Source organism: Argopecten irradians, chromosome 15, assembly GCF_041381155.1.
Source record: "Argopecten irradians isolate NY chromosome 15, Ai_NY, whole genome shotgun sequence".
Taxonomy (NCBI): domain Eukaryota; kingdom Metazoa; phylum Mollusca; class Bivalvia; order Pectinida; family Pectinidae; genus Argopecten; species Argopecten irradians.
The window spans coordinates 4,356,251-4,381,039 of NC_091148.1; the positions used below are offsets into that span (position 1 = coordinate 4,356,251).

At 33.7% G+C, this 24,789-nt stretch overlaps 2 protein-coding genes across 2 annotated transcripts in view; both read right to left on the bottom strand.

The window, feature by feature from the left end:
- Positions 1 to 7,657, bottom strand: part of LOC138309634 (serine-rich adhesin for platelets-like) — a 32,129-nt gene extending 24,472 nt beyond the window's left edge. Inside the window, exon 1 of the mRNA XM_069250857.1 lies at positions 7,343 to 7,657. The gene's annotated coding sequence lies outside the window, so the exon portion shown is untranslated. The remainder of the gene's footprint in view (positions 1 to 7,342) is intronic.
- A 186-nt stretch (positions 7,658 to 7,843) lies between these two features.
- On the bottom strand, positions 7,844 to 24,302 carry LOC138308508 (uncharacterized). The gene is made up of 4 exons (XM_069249518.1): positions 23,738 to 24,302; positions 11,509 to 11,586; positions 8,370 to 8,537; positions 7,844 to 8,060 (listed from the first exon to the last, which is right to left on the bottom strand). Exons 1-4 carry the CDS (start codon positions 23,790 to 23,792, stop codon positions 7,936 to 7,938), a joined length of 426 nt encoding a protein of 141 aa, XP_069105619.1. The 5' UTR covers positions 23,793 to 24,302; the 3' UTR covers positions 7,844 to 7,935.
- Between the last annotated feature and the right edge of the window lie 487 nt (positions 24,303 to 24,789).

Here is a 24,789-nt window from a genome sequence, read left to right on the forward strand (position 1 = left end):
AGATGGCCAAGAGGCAGCCATCTTTGATTTTAATATTTATTGTTTAAAAAGCAGAGAAAATATTCCACTTTCGTCAGACATACATCATTCTTTGGTACGCTCCAAGAATCCTCTAAGATATCTTGTAATATATACTGTCATCAATCATTTCGAAATCAGAGCTTCAATTGTACATTTCATTGTCAAGATATTACTTTTCCTAATCGCAAATTATCTTGAGCGGGGCCTATTTTGACGTGTCAGTGTTCTAGTATTTACAGAAATCGTCTTCGGAACCTTTAGGAACATATAATCACAGAAAAACTCAATATAGCGTAGAAACGGAGTCGAAAAACCATGCCCGAGTTCCGTTTAAGATCATACGAATCTAGGAATTAGACCCGAGTTCCTTTTAACCCAACGCAATCAAATTCCATATTCAGTTCACGTGCTTTTACTGACCAATGAGTTCGTTTATTATGATTCCCACGTGTAATAAGATGTTTAACTGGACATTTTCATTGGACAATATGACGGATGTTTATCTAACAAGGAAAAGTGATCAATGGCAATCATATCCTAACTCGAGTTATGAAGAAGAATTTTTCCTCATCTCGCACGCTTAAGTTAGCCCTGTTGCACCTCAGTTTTGGTCAAAGGTTCAAGCCCCTGGTTATGCAATACACGAGAGATAGACTGCCGTCCTCTTTGCCTGCTAAGCTTGAGTGTTGAACTCTGGAAACTTGGTCAATGAACCAGGTAGTGTTCGGCTCCAAGGAGCACCACACGATGGAGAGGCTGTTGCGTCTCTCCATCCAGAATGTCATATATAAACTTGAAAACTTCTGCCCTGAACAGGACATTGAGAGGATTGGCTTCTTTGAAGGTGTCATTACTCGTCAATGTCAGACGTGGTCCCTTCTGCCTTTTTTGAAGAGAATTCAGACGTTGAAGGCCATTACCTCACAGAGGTCAGCACCACCAAAAAGAAGGCTAGAAATTCTGCTCCCACTGTTATATGCGACCGAAGTCAAAGCCTTATTTCAATGATAACATTGGGAAGGGTAAGAAGAGTACAAACCATCATTTGGACAAGACGAAAAGTTCCTGATTCGTCTCTCCGTCCTTGATCGTTCCATACGAAAGGTCTGTTCTTGAGAATTCAGCCAGTCTCAGATTCAAGTCCTCCTCTCGTAAATTAGGGCTTGGGTAAGGCAACAATTCTCCATCTGTGAAGGTCTCGATATTCCTCGTTTTCATCTTTCTGTAGGAGATCGTCAGTCCACCTTCTTTCTAGAGTCAATTGAAGGATATCACCCAGGACCCTTGAGCCCTTTCTGTAGTGAAGGAGCGGTTTGGCATTCCATACTTGCGGCATCCGCACTTTGTGTCAAAGTATGTATTTTTTCCCTCCTTCGGGGGATCCGGAGATGGCAGTTTCCATCCGAGAGGAAGTAAGGACCATGCTTTTAAAGGGCGCGGTCGAGGAGGTGCCTATTATGGACTACACACTTAGCTTCTATTCCAGAATAATTCTGATCCGCAAGAGTTTTGGAGCTTGGTGTCCCATCAACTGCTGCTGGTTGTAGTGTGATTTCTGCACTATAGGGAAGACATGTTCACAACTATGTCGACGAATTCCTAATGATCCATCTAGTTCGGGAATCTTTGGATCGGAACACCCGTCTGGTCATGAAACTTTTGCTTAGAGTTGGCTTAGTTCCTTAAAGAGTATGAGGTTCCCCTTCTTAAAACAGTGTCTTCTTGGGAAACCGTTTCCACGCGGTTCATGGTATTGTCATTCCAACTTTGAAGAAATTCGAGAAGGCCAGAGATATTCCTCTGACCTTCATCGGCTCGCCCCTCGTTGGTCTCTAAATATTCTGTGTTGTCTCAACTCATGGGGTTTGCTCGGTGGTGTACTCTGAAAGGCAATTACAAATGTATTTCAGGGGCTTCTGTTTTCTCTGCAGACATTTTAGAAGATTCTGCATTCCAATGCGGTTTGAATGGCTACGGACAACTCTACAGTGGTCGCTTATCTGGAGAGAAAGGGACACCAGCTCACGTCCTTTGTGCCCTCGCTATCAGTATTTCCGTATTATTCCTATCTATAAGGAAATGCAGTTAACAATTTTAGTCAAGCATCTTCGAGGAAGCGCAAATGTTCTGGCGGATAATCTCCAGGCGGCGCCAGCTGGTTATGACAGAACGGCATCTAAATCCCTCGACCTTTTTGCCTCTTTTCTCAATAACCAGTTGTCAACCTTTGTCTCTCCGTGGCAAACCAAATGGCTTGGGCCATGGACGCAGGGTTCTACAGAAGTGTCCGGAGCATTATTGCTCCTTCTTTCCGATAGAGCCACTGTTGCCGCGTCAACCCTGGTTTTCGGAGCTCTTGTCGTTTTTGGTGGCTTGTCCTCTGGTTCTCCCACCAAAAACAAATGTCTTTCGTTAGCATCGGCCCCAGACGTTACCTTCACGCTTGGACGTGATTTCGGGAGTCCTAGCTCAGTCAGGCTTTTCTTCGGATATGTCAGCTCGCATCGCCCGATCAATTAGGTCTTTCTCCTCTGCCGCCTACCAGTCACGCTAGGAAGATCTTCTTTGATTGGCGTCAGGAAGATTGATCCGGTCATGGCCTCTGCCCAGCTGATTGCGAGTTTCCTTCTCTTTGTTGTTTAGGGAGCACAATCATGTACTATTGCAGGCTATCGCACAGCTATATTGCAAGTGTACTTTCTTTCCGTGGTAGACCAGAGGTAGGATCTTCATTTCTTTGTCTGTCTTGATTCGGGGGTTCAATCTGGACAGGCCTAACGTACAGTAGTTAGCTCCACAGTGGAACCTAGAACTCGTTTTAGAGTCATAAATGGGGGTTTCGGCTTCTAATGGGCCTTTAGGATCGGACTCCATAAAGTTTTAAACTTTTAAGACTGTCTTTCTGCTTGCTGTTGCCTCAGGCCACATGAGAAGTGATATTTATGCATTGTCTTTTCGCTCTTCGCGTATTTCATGGGCAAGAGCTAGCTCTGCCGTTACCCTTCTCATTGATCCTGAAATTTGGGCAAAGAATTGGGAACCAGGTTTTTCGCCCCATTCCATTAGAATTCCTTTCCTGTCAGTCTCTATTGAGTCTGGGGAGAATTATCGGATGCTTTGTTCCTGTCGGGACCTTAAAACAGGGTCAGCAGGATATCTCCTTCCAGTCCATCTCCACATTAATATGTCAGGTGATCAAGATTGCTTATGAGCCGTCTAATGATCAATCTCATGCGGAATGCAAGGTGAGGGCTCATGAGGTTAGAGCCCTTGCGACTTCTTTGGCTCTCCGCAATAGGTCCTTGTACCAGGACATCAATGTCTTCTGCCGTTTGGCGTGGTCAGTCTACTTTCACCTCCGGTCTCTGTCCTTCCACTCTGATGGACTGTTTTCTGTCTGTGACTGTTCCTCCTCAGTAGACATTAAATGCATTTATGGTCTTTTAACCTTATGCGAGCAGGTTTCACAATGGTGCACCTCTTTCCATGGGGAGGTATTATCCGTTTTTACCTTTGTTCATTCAACCCTGTTTTATAGTCTCTGCCTGGGGCCTGTCCCCTACATTTACCATTTGACTGGGCTGCCTGGCTTCGGACTCGCCATTACGGTAAGAAAGACAAATTCGCATACTAAAGTTATAGTAGCGTATTACTGAAAAGAAATTGAGGTTTTTCAATGTAAAACCAATTTACATGATGTTAAACTAACAATGACTTGATGGAGTTCCACTCTTCTGTCCTCCCTCCCTTTCCTCCTCAGTCATTTGGCCTCGTGGCTACATAGAGGTGTTTAGGAAGGGACATCATTCTATATACTCTCGTCGAGTACGAAATAAGGTACGCTAGGGAGACGGGATTCTCAAATATAATGTTTTCAGGGCTATAAAAATTGGTGTATGTAGTGAATTTGAATTCTAAAGTTATAGTAAGTATTATATCATGAAAGTGGCTTAACATTGAAAAAAACTCTAATTTCTTTATAAAAGACTTCTTCTCTAAAACTAAGCACGATATATAACAACTCATATTGCAAAGGTAGTATCTGTATGGGGTGAGGATACAAAATTATAAAAAGGGTGTGGCTTATCCCCTCGGGCCTGAGGGGCGGGGCCAAAAGGGGTCAATTTGTTTATTTCCATATAAACGACTTTTTCTCTGAAATTAAGTATGGGATAGTACTCATATTGCGATGGTAGTATCCTTAAGGGAATTCAAAATTGTAAAAATGCTGGGACTGACTCTCTACCACTATTGATTAGCACTCATAATCATATGATATTGAAAGCATCATTATATGATGGAGATTTAAAATTAAGCAAATCGTGGAGCCTGTTTTGCTATTTCCAATTGTAAGAGTTTTTTTGTGACAATTACTTCATAAAACAGGTGATTCTTCGTGATCTATTTTGTTGACTCACGAAAGGATATTCTTAACCAAGATCAATAGGTACAATATACATGTATATTTCAAAGGCAGTTTTGGTTTATGCTTGCAGTTCGATAAAATGCACATCAATTTAACAAGATATTAAAATATCAGAAAAATATTAATTTGAAATACTCCGTCACATAAAAATAAAAAATGGAGAAAAATAATCTGGAAATCTAAATATTTCGATGAAACATTGTTAGATTTAAAATTAAAAATAAAATCCTTTTACCACGGGGATTAGATAAAGATATCTGTAAAAATCGTATGTACTGGGCTTAAACGGTCTAGATCTGTTGCCAAGAATTTCCATTTAATTTCAAAAGAATTCCGGTCTCATTCATAAACGCCGCACGTCGCGTTATCGTATAACTTCACTCGGTCCGTTGGACCAGTTGAGTTAAAATGAGTAAATGCTATGACAAGCCAATTTCAAATTTATTGAAGGAGCAAGGTCCATCCAGAATTTGATCGAATATTATATTCGATATCAGGCCCTTCGGGTCAGATGAGCTTTACAAATGTCTATGCAAGCGTGGGGTTAAAGGGAACTCGGGTCTGGTTCCTAGTTCCGTTTAAGTTAAACGGAACTGGAGTCTAGTTGTCAGATCCGTTTAAGGAAATCTGTGTTATAGAGATTAATTCTGTGTCGTATCGCTGCTGAAAGCTCAGAGTTCGATTCCGATATATAATATGTAATTGATCATCCAATTAGATGTAGAAATCCTAATAAACGGAACTCGGCTCGTTGGCCAGTACTTTTGTTATACGGAACTCGGGTCTGGTTCCTAGTTCCGTATAAGCTTAAACGGAACTCGGGTCTGGTTCCTAGTTCCGTTTAAGTTAAACGGAACTGGAGTCTAGTTGTCAGATCCGTTTAAGGAAATCTGTGTTATAGAGATTAATTCTGTGTCGTATCGCTGCTGAAAGCTCAGAGTTCGATTCCGATATATAATATGTAATTGAACATCCAATTAGAGGTAGAAATCCTAATAAACGGAACTCGGCTCGTTGGCCAGTACTTTTGTTAAACGGAACTCGGGTCTGGTTCCTAGTTCCGTATTAGCTTAAACGGAACTCGGGTCTGGTTCCTAGTTCCGTTTAAGTTAAACGGAACCGGAGTCTAGTTGTCAGATCCGTTTAAGGAAATCTGTGTTATAGAGATTAATTCTGTGTCGTATCGCTGCTGAAAGCTCAGAGTTCGATTCCGATATATAATATGTAATTGAACATCCAATTAGAGGTAGAAATCCTAATAAACGGATCTCGGCTCGTTGGCCAGTACTTTTGTTATACGGAACTCGGGTCTGGTTCCTAGTTCCGTATAAGCTTAAACGGAACTCGGGTCTGGTTCCTAGTTCCGTTTAAGTTAAACGGAACTGGAGTCTAGTTGTCAGATCCGTTTAAGGAAATCTGTGTTATAGAGATTAATTCTGTGTCGTATCGCTGCTGAAAGCTCAGAGTTCGATTCCGATATATAATATGTAATTGAACATCCAATTAGAGGTAGAAATCCTAATAAACGGAACTCGGCTCGTTGGCCAGTACTTTTGTTAAACGGAACTCGGGTCTGGTTCCTAGTTCCGTATAAGCTTAAACGGAACTCGGGTCTGGTTCCTAGTTCCGTTTAAGTTAAACGGAACCGGAGTCTAGTTGTCAGATCCGTTTAAGGAAATCTGTGTTATAGAGATTAATTCTGTGTCGTATCGCTGCTGAAAGCTCAGAGTTCGATTCCGATATATAATATGTAATTGAACATTCAATTAGAGGTAGAAATCCTAATAAACGGAACTCGGCTCGTTGGCCAGTACTTTTGTTAAACGGAACTCTGGTCTGGTTCCTAGTTCCGTTTAATCTTAAACGGAACTCGGGTCTGGTTCCTAGTTCCGTTTAAATTAAACGAAACTGGAGTCTAGTTGTCAGATCCGTTTAAGGAAATCTGTGTTATAGAGATTAATTCTGTGTCGTATCGCTGCTGAAAGCTCAGAGTTCGATTCCGATATATAATATGTAATTGAACATCCAATTAGATGTAGAAATCCTAATAAACGGAACTCGGCTCGTTGGCCAGTACTTTTGTTAAACGGAACTCGGGTCTGGTTCCTAGTTCCGTATAAGCTTAAACGGAACTCGGGTCTGGTTCCTAGTTCCGTTTAAGTTAAACGGAACCGGAGTCTAGTTGTCAGATCCGTTTAAGGAAATCTGTGTTATAGAGATTAATTCTGTGTCGTATCGCTGCTGAAAGCTCAGAGTTCGATTCCGATATATAATATGTAATTGAACATTCAATTAGAGGTAGAAATCCTAATAAACGGAACTCGGCTCGTTGGCCAGTACTTTTGTTAAACGGAACTCGGGTCTGGTTCCTAGTTCCGTATAAGCTTAAACGGAACTCGGGTCTGGTTCCTAGTTCCGTTTATTAAACGGAACTAGGAACTAGGAACTCGCAACCAACTTCAGCCCTCCTACCTAGACTAATGTTAGTAAAACGCCCACTAACTTTTCGAAGCATACACAGAAAGTTTCTTAAGAAACATTTATTAAACACGGAAATATATATTGATGGCCTAAGATGAGGTTACAACACCAAACAAATGCAAAATGTTCTGCGTAATCTATAATAACTGTGAAGATTTATTACGCTATTGTGTCGTCAAGCACAATGAGAGTAAACTAACGCGCAGTAATAAGGTGGGAGATATAAGCCCAACTTCACTATGGAAATTAACATTTGAATAATTTTGATTAATTTGTTCAGAATGTGATGATAAGAGTAATATTTACGGTAAGTAAAACTTTCCCGACTCTACAAAATCATCAATCTCGTTTTATAATCCCATTTTAAAAATCACAATCCACTTGGGAAAAGTAGTGGGCCTTTAAGAGTCTTACCTGGGTTAAGATAGGCATTGAAGGCATGGTAGGCGCCTCCACTAACACTCTCTGAGCCCCATGGGTAGGTGGTCTGGGTACCAACAGCTGTTGTTTTCTTGTAATCATCGCCATTATTACCATATGATATAATAGCATTGTTCGGTTGGTATCTGAGACACAAACAGTCATATAAGTTACGAGGATCTATAATGAATTTAATCGGTCAATTATAACAGGAAATGTGCAAAAAACAAAGAAACAAACCAAAATAAAAAGACAAATTAAAAAAACCAGAAACAAAAAACAAAACACAAAACAAAAACAAACAAAGCAAAAACAAATATAAAAGTAAAATGTGCAAAATCAAAATATAAAAAGGTAAAATGTGGCAAAATCAAAATATAAAAAGAAAATGTGGCAAAATCAAAATATAAAAAGGTAAAATGTGGCAAAACAAATAAAAAAGGTAAAAGTGGCAAAAACAAATATAAAAAGGAAATAAAATAAAGCAAAAACAAATATAAAAAGGTAAAATGTGGCAAAATCAAAATATAAAAAAGGTAAAATGTGGCAAAATCAAAATACGATGACATACAATCTCCCGACGTATTTCAATAAAGAGAAAAACAAACATAGATTAGATAGCACAGATATACGTACAAGCCGATGTAATCATTTTCTGCCACATAGATTCTTCCCGATGTTATTGAGGCCGAGGATGAGCCGTCGTTGGAGGCTAGAAGGTGATAAGTATTTTAAAACAAATATACATTCATCTGTCATATTCTTAACAATGACCAATATTATCTACTGTAAACATTTAATATTTGTAGAACTTGTTCTTCATGAGCAAAACAATAATTTTTATCAAATGCTAACAAGAAGTTTACGTAAAATATCAAAAGGTAAATTATTCACTCATGGTTTTTTTAATTTCTATTTCAAAAATTATAGATTTTTGCATTTTATAATACGTCAAAGTTTCTAAATGTTTATTTGACAGATTTTCAAATTTTTACGTGAAACAATTATACAAATGCCTTACTTGTGATGGTAACTACATTTTCACCGACGAGCTCAAATGTACTTCCGATGTCTCTCCAAACCTGAAAGTGAACAGTTCCGGTAGCGCCTGCGTAATAATTCCATTCGTAAATCTCTCCACAAGTACAGGAAACTTGGTAAGTTGTTGTTTGATGCAGCACGCTTAGACCTGAAACAGGTAACAGGTTTAGACAAATACTACTAGTAGTGGAAGAAAAACAGCCAAATCTGATATAAAGGATACCTCTATATAAAGGACACTTGTCTATAAAGGACACCTCTATATACAGGGCATATGTCTGTAACGGACACCTGTCTATAAGGACACCACTGTATAAAGGACACCCGTTTGTAAAGGATAGTTCTGTTTAAAGGACATATGTCTATAAAATATACCTCTATATAAAGGATACCTGGCTATAAAGGAAGAACAGACACATCAACCCCATGCGTCTATATAATTGACCTCTATATAACGGACACCTTCATATAAAGGGCACATGATTGTAAAAACATTTTGCCGGGTGCTCTTGGTGTCCTTTATTGACAGATTTAACTGTATGTTATGTTAACTTATTTTTGCTGCTATCTAAATGAATATCACGAAAATAACTTCAATTCAATGTTTACTAATACTACCTTATAGCTAGCTATTTTTGCGGAAAACTGTTTTCGCGACTTCCCTTTGATATGATCGCGCGAAATATAGGAAAATCTATGACATTGCAGATACACTTGGCAAACGATATAAATTCTGATTGCCGAATCGCGGAAATTTTATTTGGTTACATTATTTTTATCGCTTGAAATCAAAATTAAAAAAAAAAGGTTTGACTCACGAAAATCCGCTACCAGTTTATTTACCTTTAGATCATTAAAAATGAATACAAAAATAATTTTGTGATCACATCGATTTTTTCAAATAATATCAACAAACACTTTATAAAAGCATGAAATATTCATTTTTAATATGCTACATGCATTTGATCTTTCGCTAATGGGACCACGGTGGGCGAGTGGTATCACCACCCGCTCACCACCTCTGGGTTGCGAGTTCGAATCCCGTCTGGGGCGGGTAACAGGTACTGACCGCTGGTCGCTGGTTTCACTCCAGGTACTCAGTTTTACCTCAACAATCTAAACCGGGCACGTCCTTACATGAACAGCTGGATGTTAATAGGACGTAAAACAAACCAAGCCAATTAATAAAAATGGTGTTCAAACTAATGCTAAAAAGACTGTCCACAGCCCAATTTTCTTTGCATATCGAAAGTACTACTACTTTAAAATGACACTACTTTTTCCTTTTGTGATTTTAAAAAGGCCCAAAGGGACTGAATATTTCGTATTCAATTTAATTAAAACTACCTGCACAACCATGCGAAAAATAGGTCAACCTTTGTTAAATATTCTGCATTTTTTACTCATTTAATTTACCCTGCATCAAAACGGTCTGAGGACATTTTTTTCTATGTGTAAATTAGTTTTAAAATTATAAACCGTGAAAACTGTTTTTGGGTGACCTAAATTAATGAATGCAGGTAGCAACAGAACACTGTCTCGTATTATATCTAGCTATACATTTTCAGTTTCAAATTCCAGAGTACGATCTAAGTGAAAATTAGTAAATAATTATACAATATTTATTTCAAGTGTCACACACATTTTGAACACATTACATAATCATTATCACCACCTATAAGTAAAACATATCCAGCCATATTTGACTTATGAGACACAACTTACATAGTTCTGGATAACAAAGTGATTGACCGTACAATATAGTAATAAATTTGGATGCAAAATAGTTTCGAAAATATTGGTTGTCATAGTAACATACTTGAGGCCTCATTGACAAACATTTGGATAATTTCAGATTGAAGTGAAAATTGGTACAAAAGGATTATGAGGTATGCTGAATATCATGGTATCATTTAAAAAAAATGGTTGCCGTTGTAATACATTAGAGGTATATGATTGGTTGATTTTTAGATATTGGTTGAAATTTAGATATTGTCAGGTTTAAATGAAAATGGGTATAACATGGGCACACTTCTGAAATATTTGGTTTCCATGGTAACAAAATGGAGGACTCCGATTGTTTGAAATTTCGATATTTTTAAATATGAGTGAACTTTGGTATATATGAATTATGAGGTATATCAAATAAGTTAGTAACAGTTCTGAAATACATAGTTGCTATGGTAACTAAATAAAGCGCACTGATTGGTCAAAATTAAGATTATAACCTTTGTGGTGTTGGTATTTTTGAAAATCAAATGTAGTTCTGCTTCACTATTTTTTGATTCAATTTCAAATTTTTTTTCTACATAAGAGGGCAGAATAATCACAATTTTTATTTTTAAGGTTTTAGTTGCTGACGAAAAAACATTTTTCATGTAATTGATATCTGATATTAAAAAGAAACTATTTGTTTCACCTAAGACTATATCTAGTTGTTAATCTTTTGTACTATTAGGGAAAATGCAATGACAAAAATGCACTAATTTCATAATATATATGTTAGTTTACCAAAGTCTACCACTAATTTTTGTTTTATAATTGTATGGTCATTTTCGAATTTACCTAGGGCAAATGTGATTTTTTTAGAACCTTTTCTCTGACTAGATTACAGTCTATGAAATACTATTTTTTCTGGGATTTCATTTTTTTAAGTATCTGTAATAAGGTTATACATATGATATGTTTTTAAAATGATTTAAAAGTACATGTATGGACAAAATTGAAAACATACCAAATATTTGAAGCAAACCAAATACCCTTAGTTTTTATCCTGCCAGATTTGAATTCATTTGCTTGATTCATCAATTGCTAGTCAAAGTAATAAGTAAATATTATTATAAATGGGTAGCAAATGAAAATAATGAAGCACCGTTCATTGACGAAAATCAATCAGAAAACGAAAAATATGTTCAAAAGATGGACACAAGGGTGCCCCTTGCCACATACCGAAAGTATTGTTATAAAATATCAGTGAAGGACCATTATGCATTTTACAAATGTAAAATAGATAAAAAGCACATTTAACACTACAACATTTGGGGGAAAATCAGAGAATGGTCGGGTATTGCAACCCAACTTTTCTGATAAAAATGTTTTTTCCCTTAAAAGTATTTTACCATTTGTACTGTCTAAATGCTGGCGATTGCCTTGAGGGTTTTTGTTCCCCACACGCGTGCCACTGCTGCAGGCTCCACCTACAACATAAATAAGGCCAGAGGTTTGGAGCAAGAATTATCACACCGGGGATATATTTCATCATAGTAAAGATTTTTTTAAATGAAATCGCAATACAAAGCTACAAGAACGCAAAAAAACCCATAAACAATTGCTTACTATATAATCATTTCCTTGCGAAATCGCTAACTTGAAATGATAATTTGCGTTAGATATCTTATACACGAAGCAAAGGATTACAGAATTATTCATTTTCATGTTTGAACAATTATACTACGTTTTTAGAATTTATTTTTCTTTGTTTCCATACTAAATTCAACTTTCTAATTGGCCAATTCTTTTTCTTCATACCTCGATGGAGAGCAAATCAGAGGATGTGGCAAAAACGCGATGTTACGTCAGAATAGAGGTATTAATGTTGCATATTGATTTGAAAAAATAACCAAAAAATAATGTAATCGTACGTTTAACCTTTTGTATTTTATAAAATATAATAAGCACTGATGTCATTATTTTTCAATCTTATCGGGTTATGAAATAAAATTTGTTTGCAAACTACGCTGATTCATTCAAAATATTGCAAACATAATTTATTTCATACCCCGATGAAATTAAAAAGTGACAAAAGCTTATGTAAACATAATTTTTAACTCTGTTGCGTCAAAGTAAACGATTTTATGTAGATAGCTACAGTGTAGCCGAAACAAACACTGAAAAGACGTGGTAAGCGTTACATTTATGATTCATCACATTTCGTTCAATGAAATAACACTTAGCTTTACTAACCATAACTTCACATCTTTTTGCTTTGAAATTAGCTGAAGCTTTTGATTGCCACTTGTGATTATACAAACTCTACTCTTTTTTAATTTGAGATGATATCTCTATGAGTACACAGTAATGAACCATATACAAATGGACTGCTTTGTTCTGCTTGAAAACCAATCTTTGTGTGCATTCGTCCTGTAAAGGACATATGTCCTTGAATAAAATACCCCAGATGAAAAATCATGATTCTTTTATTCACATACAAAAGGTCAACTAAATCGTTTAAAATTCATCGTCAGTCCGTATGTACTGGATGTCATGTTTTGAATCCATACGCTGAAAGTTTGCACGCACTATTTTTTTTTAAATATACTAGCTCGAATAATGCACTTGACGGCGGTTACTAAGAGAGAAGAAAACGTGAAAAAGATCATGAATCGTAAATTGTCCTGACAGATTATAATTTTTAAAAATCTTGACCGGGGATGACTCACAAATACCTTAAATTTTCAATTCAATTAGATTAAAATTAAATTTACAGTACTTTTGACAAAGTAATTTAGCAAAGTAATAGATCAAATTTCAAAATAAATTATATCTATTTCAATACATTTTATTGACATAAGCATGTAAAAGCGTAAATACACTGAAGCTCATCTGTAAGTGACTTCTATATAATTCTGTATAAAAATGTGTCAATACATCTTATCTAGAAATGACAAACACGTGTATTAAGATCATAGCAAACCCTTTTCACACAAGTAAATGTTTTAGCTTAGACGCTCTCATCAAAGCGAGACGATCGTTTTTCAAACATCGGGCTGTTTAGTTTAAACGTATTTTATTGCAAACAAATTTACAAAAGGATCGGGCACAAGTTATTACAACTTATAAAAGCCCTCTCTCAACAACGTTGACATAAAAATAATTACAATTGCTTTAAATACATATAAAGTTAGATAATGAATAAATATATAAATATATTTTAGAGAGAGAGAGAGAGAGAGAGAGAGGGGGGAGAGAGAGAGAGAGAAGCCCAATTACTGTATAGTAGATAAACTACTTCTGCTTTCGAACAATTTTTTTTTTCGTTTTCTGTGTCATAACTCAAAAGGGATGCATCAATGTCATCTCCTTGCAATTTTCCCGTTCATTATTTGAAAGACATTTCAGACAAATTTCCTTAAGTTCAAATAGAGAAGATATCTTAGTACGCTATTCTGATTACTACACAAAAATTCTATACCAGAATGCTCTACAAAGATTGTCTCGTTTTAGAAAACATTTATGACGTCAAAAACATTTAGCTGAAGCTTGCTACTTTAAACGGGTTACAACTTTAGGAGAAAACGGACAGAAGGAATAATTTCTAAACATCTATTTTCTGTGATCCAGGACGACAATATTCATATCATATAAATGGAAAGACTCTTGAAACTTCCCGTGCGGCATTTTATCTATACTAATTAGTTGTACCAACAGTTCAGTGTGTATTTCATCCAATTATATTGTTATTAATGTTATACCATTATAAAGTAGAAGGTTATATCACCGAAGAGAACTCAGAACAAATCCTTAGAAACAGGTGTGGATTCATGCAAGCAACATCGTTCTGCAAGACGCAACAGACAGATAACAATATGCAACTAAAATGCGGAGGGCATCCAACCCCCAATAAATGAAAAGTTGGGCGTGGGCGATTGTTCATTAGATTATATCAGAAACCCCGAAACCTGCATGGCCTAAGCCAGGATGTTCCTGGAATGCTGTTAGTCATTACTCTACATATCATCAAACACCGCTCCTGTCGCGGAATCTTTCTTCCATACTAGACGTCTACCCCCCACTCAACAAATGCCGCAATGACATGCAAAAAAACAAGACCTGGCACGGAATTAACAGTGAGGAGTGGAAAAGAGCAAATAGAATAAAACCAAATGTTTTTCAAGTAATCATGAAGTACAATGACTTATCTGATTGTGCTTAATATTTTGAATTGTTTAGATGATTCCTTTTATTTTTTGTTTATAAAATAATTAATACAGCAATTTTGAGTTACAATTGTGAGTCATCCATTTTGCTTTATCCACTATATGATATTTACTTATGTAAAGTTTTTGGAAAAAAAACGTCCAGAGGTAATGGTTCGACACCTGCTGCTCAACAAATGACGATTTATAAGGAGATCCATAAACTGTTATTGTCATGAAGCATAAACAGAAATGTGGAAAGACCAATCCGAATATCTGAACATACAATATGGCAATTGTACAGCGTGAAAAACTTTGTAATGCTAAAGAGGAAGGTAGATTATACCACACGGGACCTGGCACGAAATGTTCTAATCAATAACAAACATAGATATAAATATAATCATTAAGATAATATAATATGTATGCATAATGTTGGGTTAAAAAATGTGCCAGAACCCTGTGGATTATACAGAAGATTTGCGGTTAAACAGCAACTCAGATAGTCCCATCCACTCTAATCCCTTTCGTACGCATCCTCGATACTCCAGCGGTACAACTTTCATATCACTAACGATCTCTACACCTATAGAAACTAGTTCTCATAGTTAAAGCTTTATACTGTAAGATATTAGCATTGTAAGTCTATAACTTTATACTGTAACATATTACAGTTGTATGTTGGTCTAAATAACTTAATACTGTAACATATTAAAGTTTGTATGGTCTATAACTTTTTTATACTGTAACATATTAAAGTTGTATGGTCTATAACTTTATACTGTAACATATTAAAGTTGTATGGTCTATAACTTTATACTGTAACATATTACAGTTGTATGGTCTATAACTTTATACTGTAACATATTACAGTTGTATGGTCTATAACTTTATACTGTAACATAAACAGTTGTATGGTCTATAACTTTATACTGTAACATATTAAAGTTGTATGGTCTATAACTTTATACTGTAAACATATAACAGTTGTATGGTCTATACACTTTATATACTGTAACATATTTCAGTTGTATGGTATAATAAAAAATAACAGTTGTATAATATACTGTAACATATTAAAGTTGTATGGTCATAAATAATAATACCTTTAACATATTACAGTGTTTATGGTCTATAACCAATATACAGTAACATATTAAAGTTGTATGGTCTATAAACTTTATACTGTAAGATATTAGAGTTGTATGGTCTATAACTTTATACTGTAACATATTACAGTTGTATGGTCTATAACTTTATACTGTAACATATTACAGTTGTATGGTCTATAACTTTATACTGTAACATATTACAGTTGTATGGTCTATAAACTTTATATTTGTAACATATTAGAGTTTGTATGGTCTATAACTTTATACTGTAACATATTAACAGTTGTATTGGTCTATAACTTTTACTGTAACATATTACAGTTGTATGGTCTATAACTTTATACTGTAACATATTAAATGTTGTTATGGTCTATAACTTTATACTGATAAACATATTTACAGTTGTATGGTCTATAACTTTATACTGTAACATATTAAAGTTGTATGGTCTATAACTTTATACTGTAACATTTACGTGTATGGGTCTATAATTTATATTTACAGTTGTATGGTCTATAACTTTATACTGTAAACATATTACAGTTGTATGGTCTATAACTTTATACTGTAACATATTACAGTTGTATGGTCTATAACTTTATACTGTAACATATTACAGTTGTATGGTCTATAACTTTATACTGTAACATATTAAAGTTGTATGGTCTATAACTTTATACTGTAACATATTAAAGTTGTATGGTCTATAACTTTATTACTGTAACATATTACAGTTGTATGGTCTATAACTTTATACTGTAACATATTACAGTTGTATGGTCTATAACTTTATACTGTAACATATTACAGTTGTATGGTCTATAACTTTACTGTAACTGTAACTTTAAACATATTACAGTTGTATGGTCTATAACTTTATACTGTAACATATTAAAGTTGTATGGTCTATAACTTTATACTGTAACATATTAAAGTTGTATGGTCTATAACTTTATACTGTAACATATTAAAAGTTGTATGGTCTATAACTTTATACTGTAACATATTAAAGTTGTATGGTCTATAACTTTATACTGTAACATATTAAAGTTGTATGGTCTATAACTTTATACTGTAACCATATTAAAGTTGTATGGTCTATAACTTTATACTGTAACATATTAAAGTTTGTATGGTCTATAACTTTATACTGTAACATATTAAAGTTGTATGGTCTATATATACTGTAACATATTAAAGTTGTATGGTCTATAACTTTATACTGTAACATATTACAGTTGTATGGTCTATAACTTTATACTGTAACATATTACAGTTGTATGGTCTATAACTTTATACTGTAACATATTACAGTTGTATGGTCTATAACTTTATACTGTAACATATTACAGTTTGTATGGTCTATAACTTTATACTGTAACATATTAAAGTTGTTGTTTGGTCTATAACTTTATACTGTAACATATTACAGTGTTGTAATGGTCTATAACTTTATACTGTAACATATTAAAGTTGTATGGTCTATAACTTTATACTGTAACATATTAAAGTTGTATGGTCTATAACTTTATACTGTAACATATTAAAGTTGTATGGTCTATAACTTTATACTGTAACATATTAAAGTTGTATGGTCTATAACTTTATACTGTAACATATTAAAGTTGTATGGTCTATAACTTTATACTGTAACATATTAAAGTTGTATGGTCTATAACTTTATACTGTAACATATTAAAGTTGTATGGTCTATAACTTTTATACTGTAACATATTAAAGTTGTATGGTCTATAACTTTATACTGTAACATATTAAAGTTGTATGGTCTATAACTTTATACTGTAACATATTAAAGTTGTATGGTCTATAACTTTATACTGTACATATTAAAGTTGTATGGTCTATAACTTTATACTGTAACATATTAAAGTTGTATGGTCTATAAACTTTATACTGTAACATATTACAGTTGTATGGTCTATAACTTTATACTGTAACATATTAAAGTTGTATGGTCTATAACTTTATACTGTAACATATTAAAGTTGTATGGTCTATAACTTTATACTGTAACATATTACAGTTGTATGGTCTATAACTTTATACTGTAACATATTACAGTTGTATGGTCTATAACTTTATACTGTAACATATTACAGTTGTATGGTCTATAACTTTATACTGTAACATATTAAAGTTGTATGGTCTATAACTTTATACTGTAACATATTAAAGTTGTATGGTCTATAACTTTATACTGTAACATATTACAGTTGTATGGTCTATAACTTTATACTGTAACATATTACAGTTGTATGGTCTATAACTTTATACTGTAACATATTAAAGTTGTATGGTCTATAACTTTATACTGTAACATATTACAGTTGTATGGTCTATAACTTTATACTGTAACATATTAAGTTGTATGGTCTATAACTTTATACTGTAACATATTACAGTTGTATGGTCTATAACTTTATACTGTAACATATTACAGTTGTATGGTCTATAACTTTATACTGTAACATATTACAGTTGTATGGTCTATAACTTTATACTGTAACATATTACAGTTGTATGGTCTATAACTTTATACTGTAACATATTACAGTTGTATGGTCTATAACTTTATACTGTAACATATTACAGTTGTATGGTCTATAACTTTTATACTGTAACATATTACAGTTGTATGGTCTATAACTTTATACTGTAACATATTACAGTTGTATGGTCTATAACTTTATACTGTAACATATTACAGTTGTATGGTCTATAACTTTATACTGTAACATATTAAAGTTGTATGGTCTATAACTTTACTGTAACATATTAAGTTGTATGGTCTATAACTTTATACTGTAACATATTACAGTTGTATGGTCTATAACTTTATACTGTAACATATTAAAGTTGTATGGTCTATAACTTTATACTGTAACATATTAAAGTTGTATGGTCTATAACTTTATACTGTAACATATTAAAGTTGTATGGTCTATAACTTTATACTGTAACATATTAAAGTTGTATGGTCTATAACTTTATACTGTAACATATTAAAGTTGTATGGTCTATAACTTTATACTGTAACATATTACAGTTGTATGGTCTATAACTTTATACTGTAACATATTACAGTTGTATGGTCTATAACTTTATACTGTAACATATTACAGTTGTATGGTCTATAACTTTATACTGTAACATATTACAGTTGTATGGTCTATAACTTTATACTGTAACATATTACAGTTGTATGGTCTATAACTTTATACTGTACATATTAAAGTTGTATGGTCTATAACTTTATACTGTAACATATTAAGTTGTATGGTCTATAACTTTATACTGTAACATATTACAGTTGTATGGTCTATAACTTTATACTGAATATTAACTATATACTTTAAGTTGTATGGTCTATAACTTTATACTGTAACATATTACAGTTGTATGGTCTATAACTTTATACTGTAACATATTACAGTTGTATGGTCTATAACTTTATACTGTAACATATTACAGTTGTATGGTCTATAACTTTATACTGTAACATATTAAAGTTGTATGGTCTATAACTTTATACTGTAACATATTACAGTTGTATGGTCTATAACTTTATACTGTAACATATTACAGTTGTATGGTCTATAACTTTATACTGTAACATATTAAAGTTGTATGGTCTATAACTTTATACTGTAACATATTAAAGTTGTATGGTCTATAACTTTATACTGTAACATATTACAGTTGTATGGTCTATAACTTTATACTGTAACATATTAAAGTTGTATGGTCTATAACTTTATACTGTAACATATTAAAGTTGTATGGTCTATAACTTTCGCTCTTTTTGTCATAGTGAAAACGGTTTGAGTATTATACTTATTTTTCTCCGTCTGTCTGAGTTTTAAACTTTCTAATTTTACCACTTTTTATAAAGTTGCAGCACCGGAAGTATTTTCAATTATAAAAGCAAAAAATCTTTTTAACATGTACACGTGAAAAATAGGCTCGAAGATGCCGAATCATTCCGAACTCTTCCGAATATCGTCGTGACAATCTCGAAGTAAAACGAGAGTTGTGAAACCAAGAGAAAATGTCAACTATTTTTCATAAACAAAACATGTGGTCGACCTCAGCAGGCTCTATCTACAAAGAAAATAATGCTCTCACATTACAACATTTAATACACACAATATTTTACGGCAACGTATAAATTGGATGTTTCAATTACCACTGTATGTGTAACGGGATCCGGCCCCGGTTGTTTGGTATCTACTTCCGGAAAAATCGTACACACAAAAAATGAGATGGGTATGTGCTAAATCGCTTCAATAACTCGATATTATTTCATTTGTTTATCGAAACCCATAAAAATTAGAACAGTAGAAGCTTAAAATTTTGATATGTCCCACAATTGTATGTGAAAATGAGCATAAAGTCTACGTTTTTGTATTCAAACATGTACCTGGATCGTACAAAATTTTTAAAAATGCGTGAAAATATGAAAATACATGTATCTCAAGATATCGGATACATTTCATTAAGATAAGATGTTGAATGAAGAATAAGGATAGAACAAAAACTATCTACCACTTCAAATTTATCGTCCTTTGTCCCATAATCGATGATATTTAGTGAGCTGGTTATGACTATAGTGTACGTGTTTGGTAAGCACAACATTCCGGTTTGGTATAGTCATTAGTATACAGTTAATATAACAACCTGGTTAAATTCTATTCACAAACAGTGAGCCGCAAAGCGTGGCATAATCCCCGCGCCCCCAAATTGGTATATTTATGAAAACCCAAATATCAAGCTCAAAGTAAGAGTTAGTAATGTACATGCATAATTTAAAGTGTATGTGTGTATTGTAAAACTGAAAGAAGACAGCTGGAGACAAAAATAAACAGTAATTTGGTATTTTTGACTAAGTTTCCACGGTAACAGAAAAAATACCAAAAATGGAAGGTTCGTAATAGCAAAAGGCACAACTAGGGCACTTGTCTGATATACATTTTGTATATACACAGAAATAGTCCAGTAAAGATAGGGTGTTACCCCAAAATAATTGCAACATAATTTTTTCTTTGCTTTTCATACAGATCTGACTTTGTTTTATACCAGAAAAAAAGTCGCCACAAATAAAATTTGGGAAATTGTTTTTCTTGACCCCCAAAAAATCAGAAAAAATAGGGATATTTGCATAATTTGCCAACTTTGAAGCCAAATATAAACTTACATGGTTATCATGAGATACTAGAAAATTAATGTATGGCAAGAACGTTATAAGGACAGCACAGATTGCCAAAAACATAAGTTGAAATCAACACAGGGAAACAGTATGACAGCATGAAAATTGCATAATTATGTCCTTGTAACAGCCAAATATGCTTTTGTTGGATTATTAAGATAAAAATTGTTATTATCAACAATACCATTGATACTCATTTTGGTGGAATCTTTTTAAATAAAACTTGTTGATTAAAGGCTTTAAAAGTAAAACATTTTACTTTCTCTACCTCAGATAACATGGTTGCTCAAAGTTGGTCTTTTGGCCTTTCCCAAAGACATTTTGAAGTCCAGAATGAATAATATGTCTTTTTCATTCAAGAATGATTCAGTAAGTACCGTCTCAAGTGTTTAGATAGTTATTAATTCAGATTCTATGTAGACTTTACTCACCTAAAAGGGACAACTATATCAAGATATCCCCAAATATAAAAGACGTGAGGTCGATCAAATCCTCATTTACTGCCAATTTGACGAAACTTCTCTAATTGGCTAAGTCCTTAAGTTGAAATGTCAAGAATGTGAATATCTATTTTGTGACTTATCAGATTGCAAAATCCTTTGGCAGATATCACCACTATAAAGGAGCGTTCTTTATAAAGGGAGATTGAAGTTTCTTTCTGATCAAAGGTCAGTTTTTCATTTTTCCATAATGGAACCGGATGGGGGTCATATGACTTTCAATGAGATAAAGGTTTGAAATAAAAGTTCAAGTTAAATTTTATAGCTGAAAATCATCACAGTTCTGATTTATTTACTGGCAAAATTTTATGACAAACGAATAAAGCATATTCGAAAAATTGAGATTTTTGTATTGCAGATTTTTGGACTTGGACATATTTTGGTTTTCAGCCAAATTAACGTGATAGGAAGTTTTTACTACTAAATAAGATGTGCATATTTATACCGTTTTTACAACAAATGATCAAAATTACAAGTACAAAATATACAAAAAAGGATATAACATATTAGGAAGCATTTGCTTTTTTATTTTCCGAAATATTAACTACCAAAATGGGTGTTTTGCCAAAAATCTAAGTATAAAAACACTTCAAATTGGCACGATCAGTCAACTTGACATGTTAATATTTAGGTTTTTTCTAGCTAATGTATTATCGATCATGCATTAATATCAAAGAAAATGTAATTCGTTAAGACATAAAACATAAACTGATATTGTTCAGGGTAAAATTTTATAAATGTTTGCGTCTAAAAAGAACAAAAACGGTTATGCTAGCTAAATTCAGAAGGTTTTGAGCCGTTTTCATCCTTCTTTATTTCTTGGATTGACTGAAATTATTGTATCATTTCAACTTATTTGTACTAACCTAAAGTTTGTCTTACTATATACCCGATTTCATATTTCAAGTATTGCAAAAATAGCAGATATTGTACTTTAAAAGTGGTCAAAAGTGTAATTTCTACATATTTCTTATTTTTCAGGTGTTGAAAAAACGACTTTCCGAACATATGATTTAAAGCGACTTTTTTCATGGTAAAATACTAAGATCCTCCAACCCAAAAAGCGAAATGTTTTGCAATTATTTGGATGTTAGGCCTCTGTTTTTCGTATTTTTACTGGACTAAAAACGCGTTTCGCAGGCGATAATAAAATCTGATTGACTGAAGGAACGAACGGGAGAACGATCTTTCATTTCAAGTATCGGTTCTGTAAACAACATAGTCTTAATATAAAGTTATTGATTTATCTGTACTTGTAATGAAAATAATATTATATTGATTTTTAAACTATTTCATAAAGTTGTTTTGCGAATTTGTTGTTTTTGTACTAAGTTATTAAATTATCAGTACTGTTGTAAAGATAATACCATGTGGTATATACAATTTAACATGATTTGTAGAGCTTTATATGTTTGTCTACGGGGAGTCGTAAAAATAATATCTGTATCAAATAAGAAATTGAAAACAACTGTTTTTGAGCAAAGCTCGCCTATTCAGAAGAAGTTGATGTTCAAGTATTTACTATTTAAACATGGAAATATGACAAATTAACAGACTCAAAAAAAAACTAACGGGCCCCAAATTGGTTGTATTATCACGTTCAGCATCCATACCCATTAGGAAAATAAAATCATAAACATTTATGATGACTTATGCTTAAACAATAGACAAAATAGAAACTTGCTCAAAAACTTTAACATGGAAATATGACACACTAACAGACTCAAAAAAAACCTAAAGGGCCCAAAATTGGTTGTATTACCACGTGCAGCATCCATACACATTAGGAAAATAAAATCATAAACATTTATGATGACTTATGCTTAAACAATAGACAAAATAGAAACTTGCTCAAAAACTTTAACATGGAAATATGACAAATTAACAGACTCAAAAAAAACCTAAAGGGCCCAAAAATGGTTGTATTATCACGTGCAGCTTCCATACACATTAGGAAAATAAAATCATAAACATTTATGATGACTTAAGCTTAAACAATTGACGAAACAGAAACTTGCTCAAAAACTTTAACGTGAAATGGGACGCCAACGCTGACGCCGACGCCGACGCCGGGGTGACAACATTAGCTCCCCCTATTCTTCGAATAGGCGAGCTAATGATGAGAGTTATATCCACATTTTAGTACAACAGATTTAAATTCAGAAGATATACAGTGTATATTTACTATGAAAATTTGCTTAAGTGAATCGAAATGTTTGTATATAAAATGCAGAAAAAATTAACGAATGTTCATATCAAATAAACCTTTATATAAGACAACATTTGCTTAAGGATTTTAGAAACTGTTCAATTACTGTGGTTAATCATTTTGTATATACAATTAGAAAAAAAGTGTAATTTGTTATAGGATTGAAAACCCGCTCTCTCTCTCTCTCTCTCTCTCGCCTTTTCTCCCCTTCCTATCTTTCTATTTCTCTCTGAAAACATTTCATTATGTATTTTAATATGTATTTATTGCAGTTTCATATTATCTTTATGTCATTTATGTTACAAATTACAATAACTTGTGCCCAACCCGTTGTTAAGAAAATTGCAATAAAAATACGTCTATACTCAAATAAAAAGGTACTTACCACATGCCCGCTCTAAGCATCCCAAAAGTACCAATAAGGTAATTTGCCATATCATGGTGTCCCCTAGAGTCCTCCCTGTCACATTATGTTGACCATATAGCGTCCTGTGATTATCCACACGCAGGGCTTTAACCTCACCGATATCTCGCTTCTTTAATTACCTATAGCTACCAATCTTTAGTTACAGAAACCCCTGTCACTTGTTTAAGAGGCGAAGGCACCGACCGGCCTATGTATTAGAAGTACGGTAATTGACGAAAGTACAGTAGATCATTTTTCTTTCGTCGATAATTGGCTACCATTAATAAGGACTTGACAGTAGACCCCCTGTGTCATCTCAACTCGGCTTCTATTCATTATTGATACGTTATTAATGAGATTCAATGATGAATTAGTTTCCATGTGCTGTTTACACACCAATACTGGGGTGTTCTACATTTTCTAGTACACTTCTGTCAACAGTCTAGGCTGCGAGTTTCGATCCCATGGGTGGCCTTTGCCAGGCACTTACGGCGGGTTTTTCTCCGGGTACCCCGGCTTTCCTCCACCCACTAAACCTTGCACGTCTTTCAATGACCATTACTGCAAAAAGGATGTAAACAGATGTAACCAAGCTAATGTAAAAACATTTTTGCGGCGAATTCATTTCGTATTTTAACGCATAAGGACTTCCCACGATGAATTAATTTCGTAATTTTTCATTGACGGGAAATTCAATTACACAGAAAAGTTGCTCTTACAGTAACGCGGTTATGAAGAAATATTACAGAAAAAAGTCGTAAATAATGATTTCCTGCAAGTTTTTTAATGAGTCACGATTTGATAGATATGCAAAATATAGTATGATAAAGTTTTGGTTATCTTATCTCCAGTTCGAATCCCATGTGGGGCAGTTGCCATGTACTGACCGCTTGTCTAAAATAAGCCAGTAATTGAAAATAAACCTATACTATCATATTGAGTCGCGTCTTGTTTTTTTTTTTTTGTTAAAGATTTTATGGTATTCGTATTTGAAATAATAACGTACATATACAAAACAAAATTCCATACGT

Excerpts from the sequence above, each read along its gene's own strand:
- LOC138308508 (XM_069249518.1), bottom strand. The coding sequence starts at position 23,792 with ATGATATGGCAAATTACCTTATTGGTACTTTTGGGATGCTTAGAGCGG. Across the intron at positions 11,587-23,737 it reads ATGCTTAGAGCGGGCATGTG|GTGGAGCCTGCAGCAGTGGC; the intron begins GTAAGTACCTTT and ends TTTATGTTGTAG. Across the intron at positions 8,061-8,369 it reads AAATGTAGTTACCATCACAA|CCTCCAACGACGGCTCATCC; the intron begins GTAAGGCATTTG and ends ATCACCTTCTAG.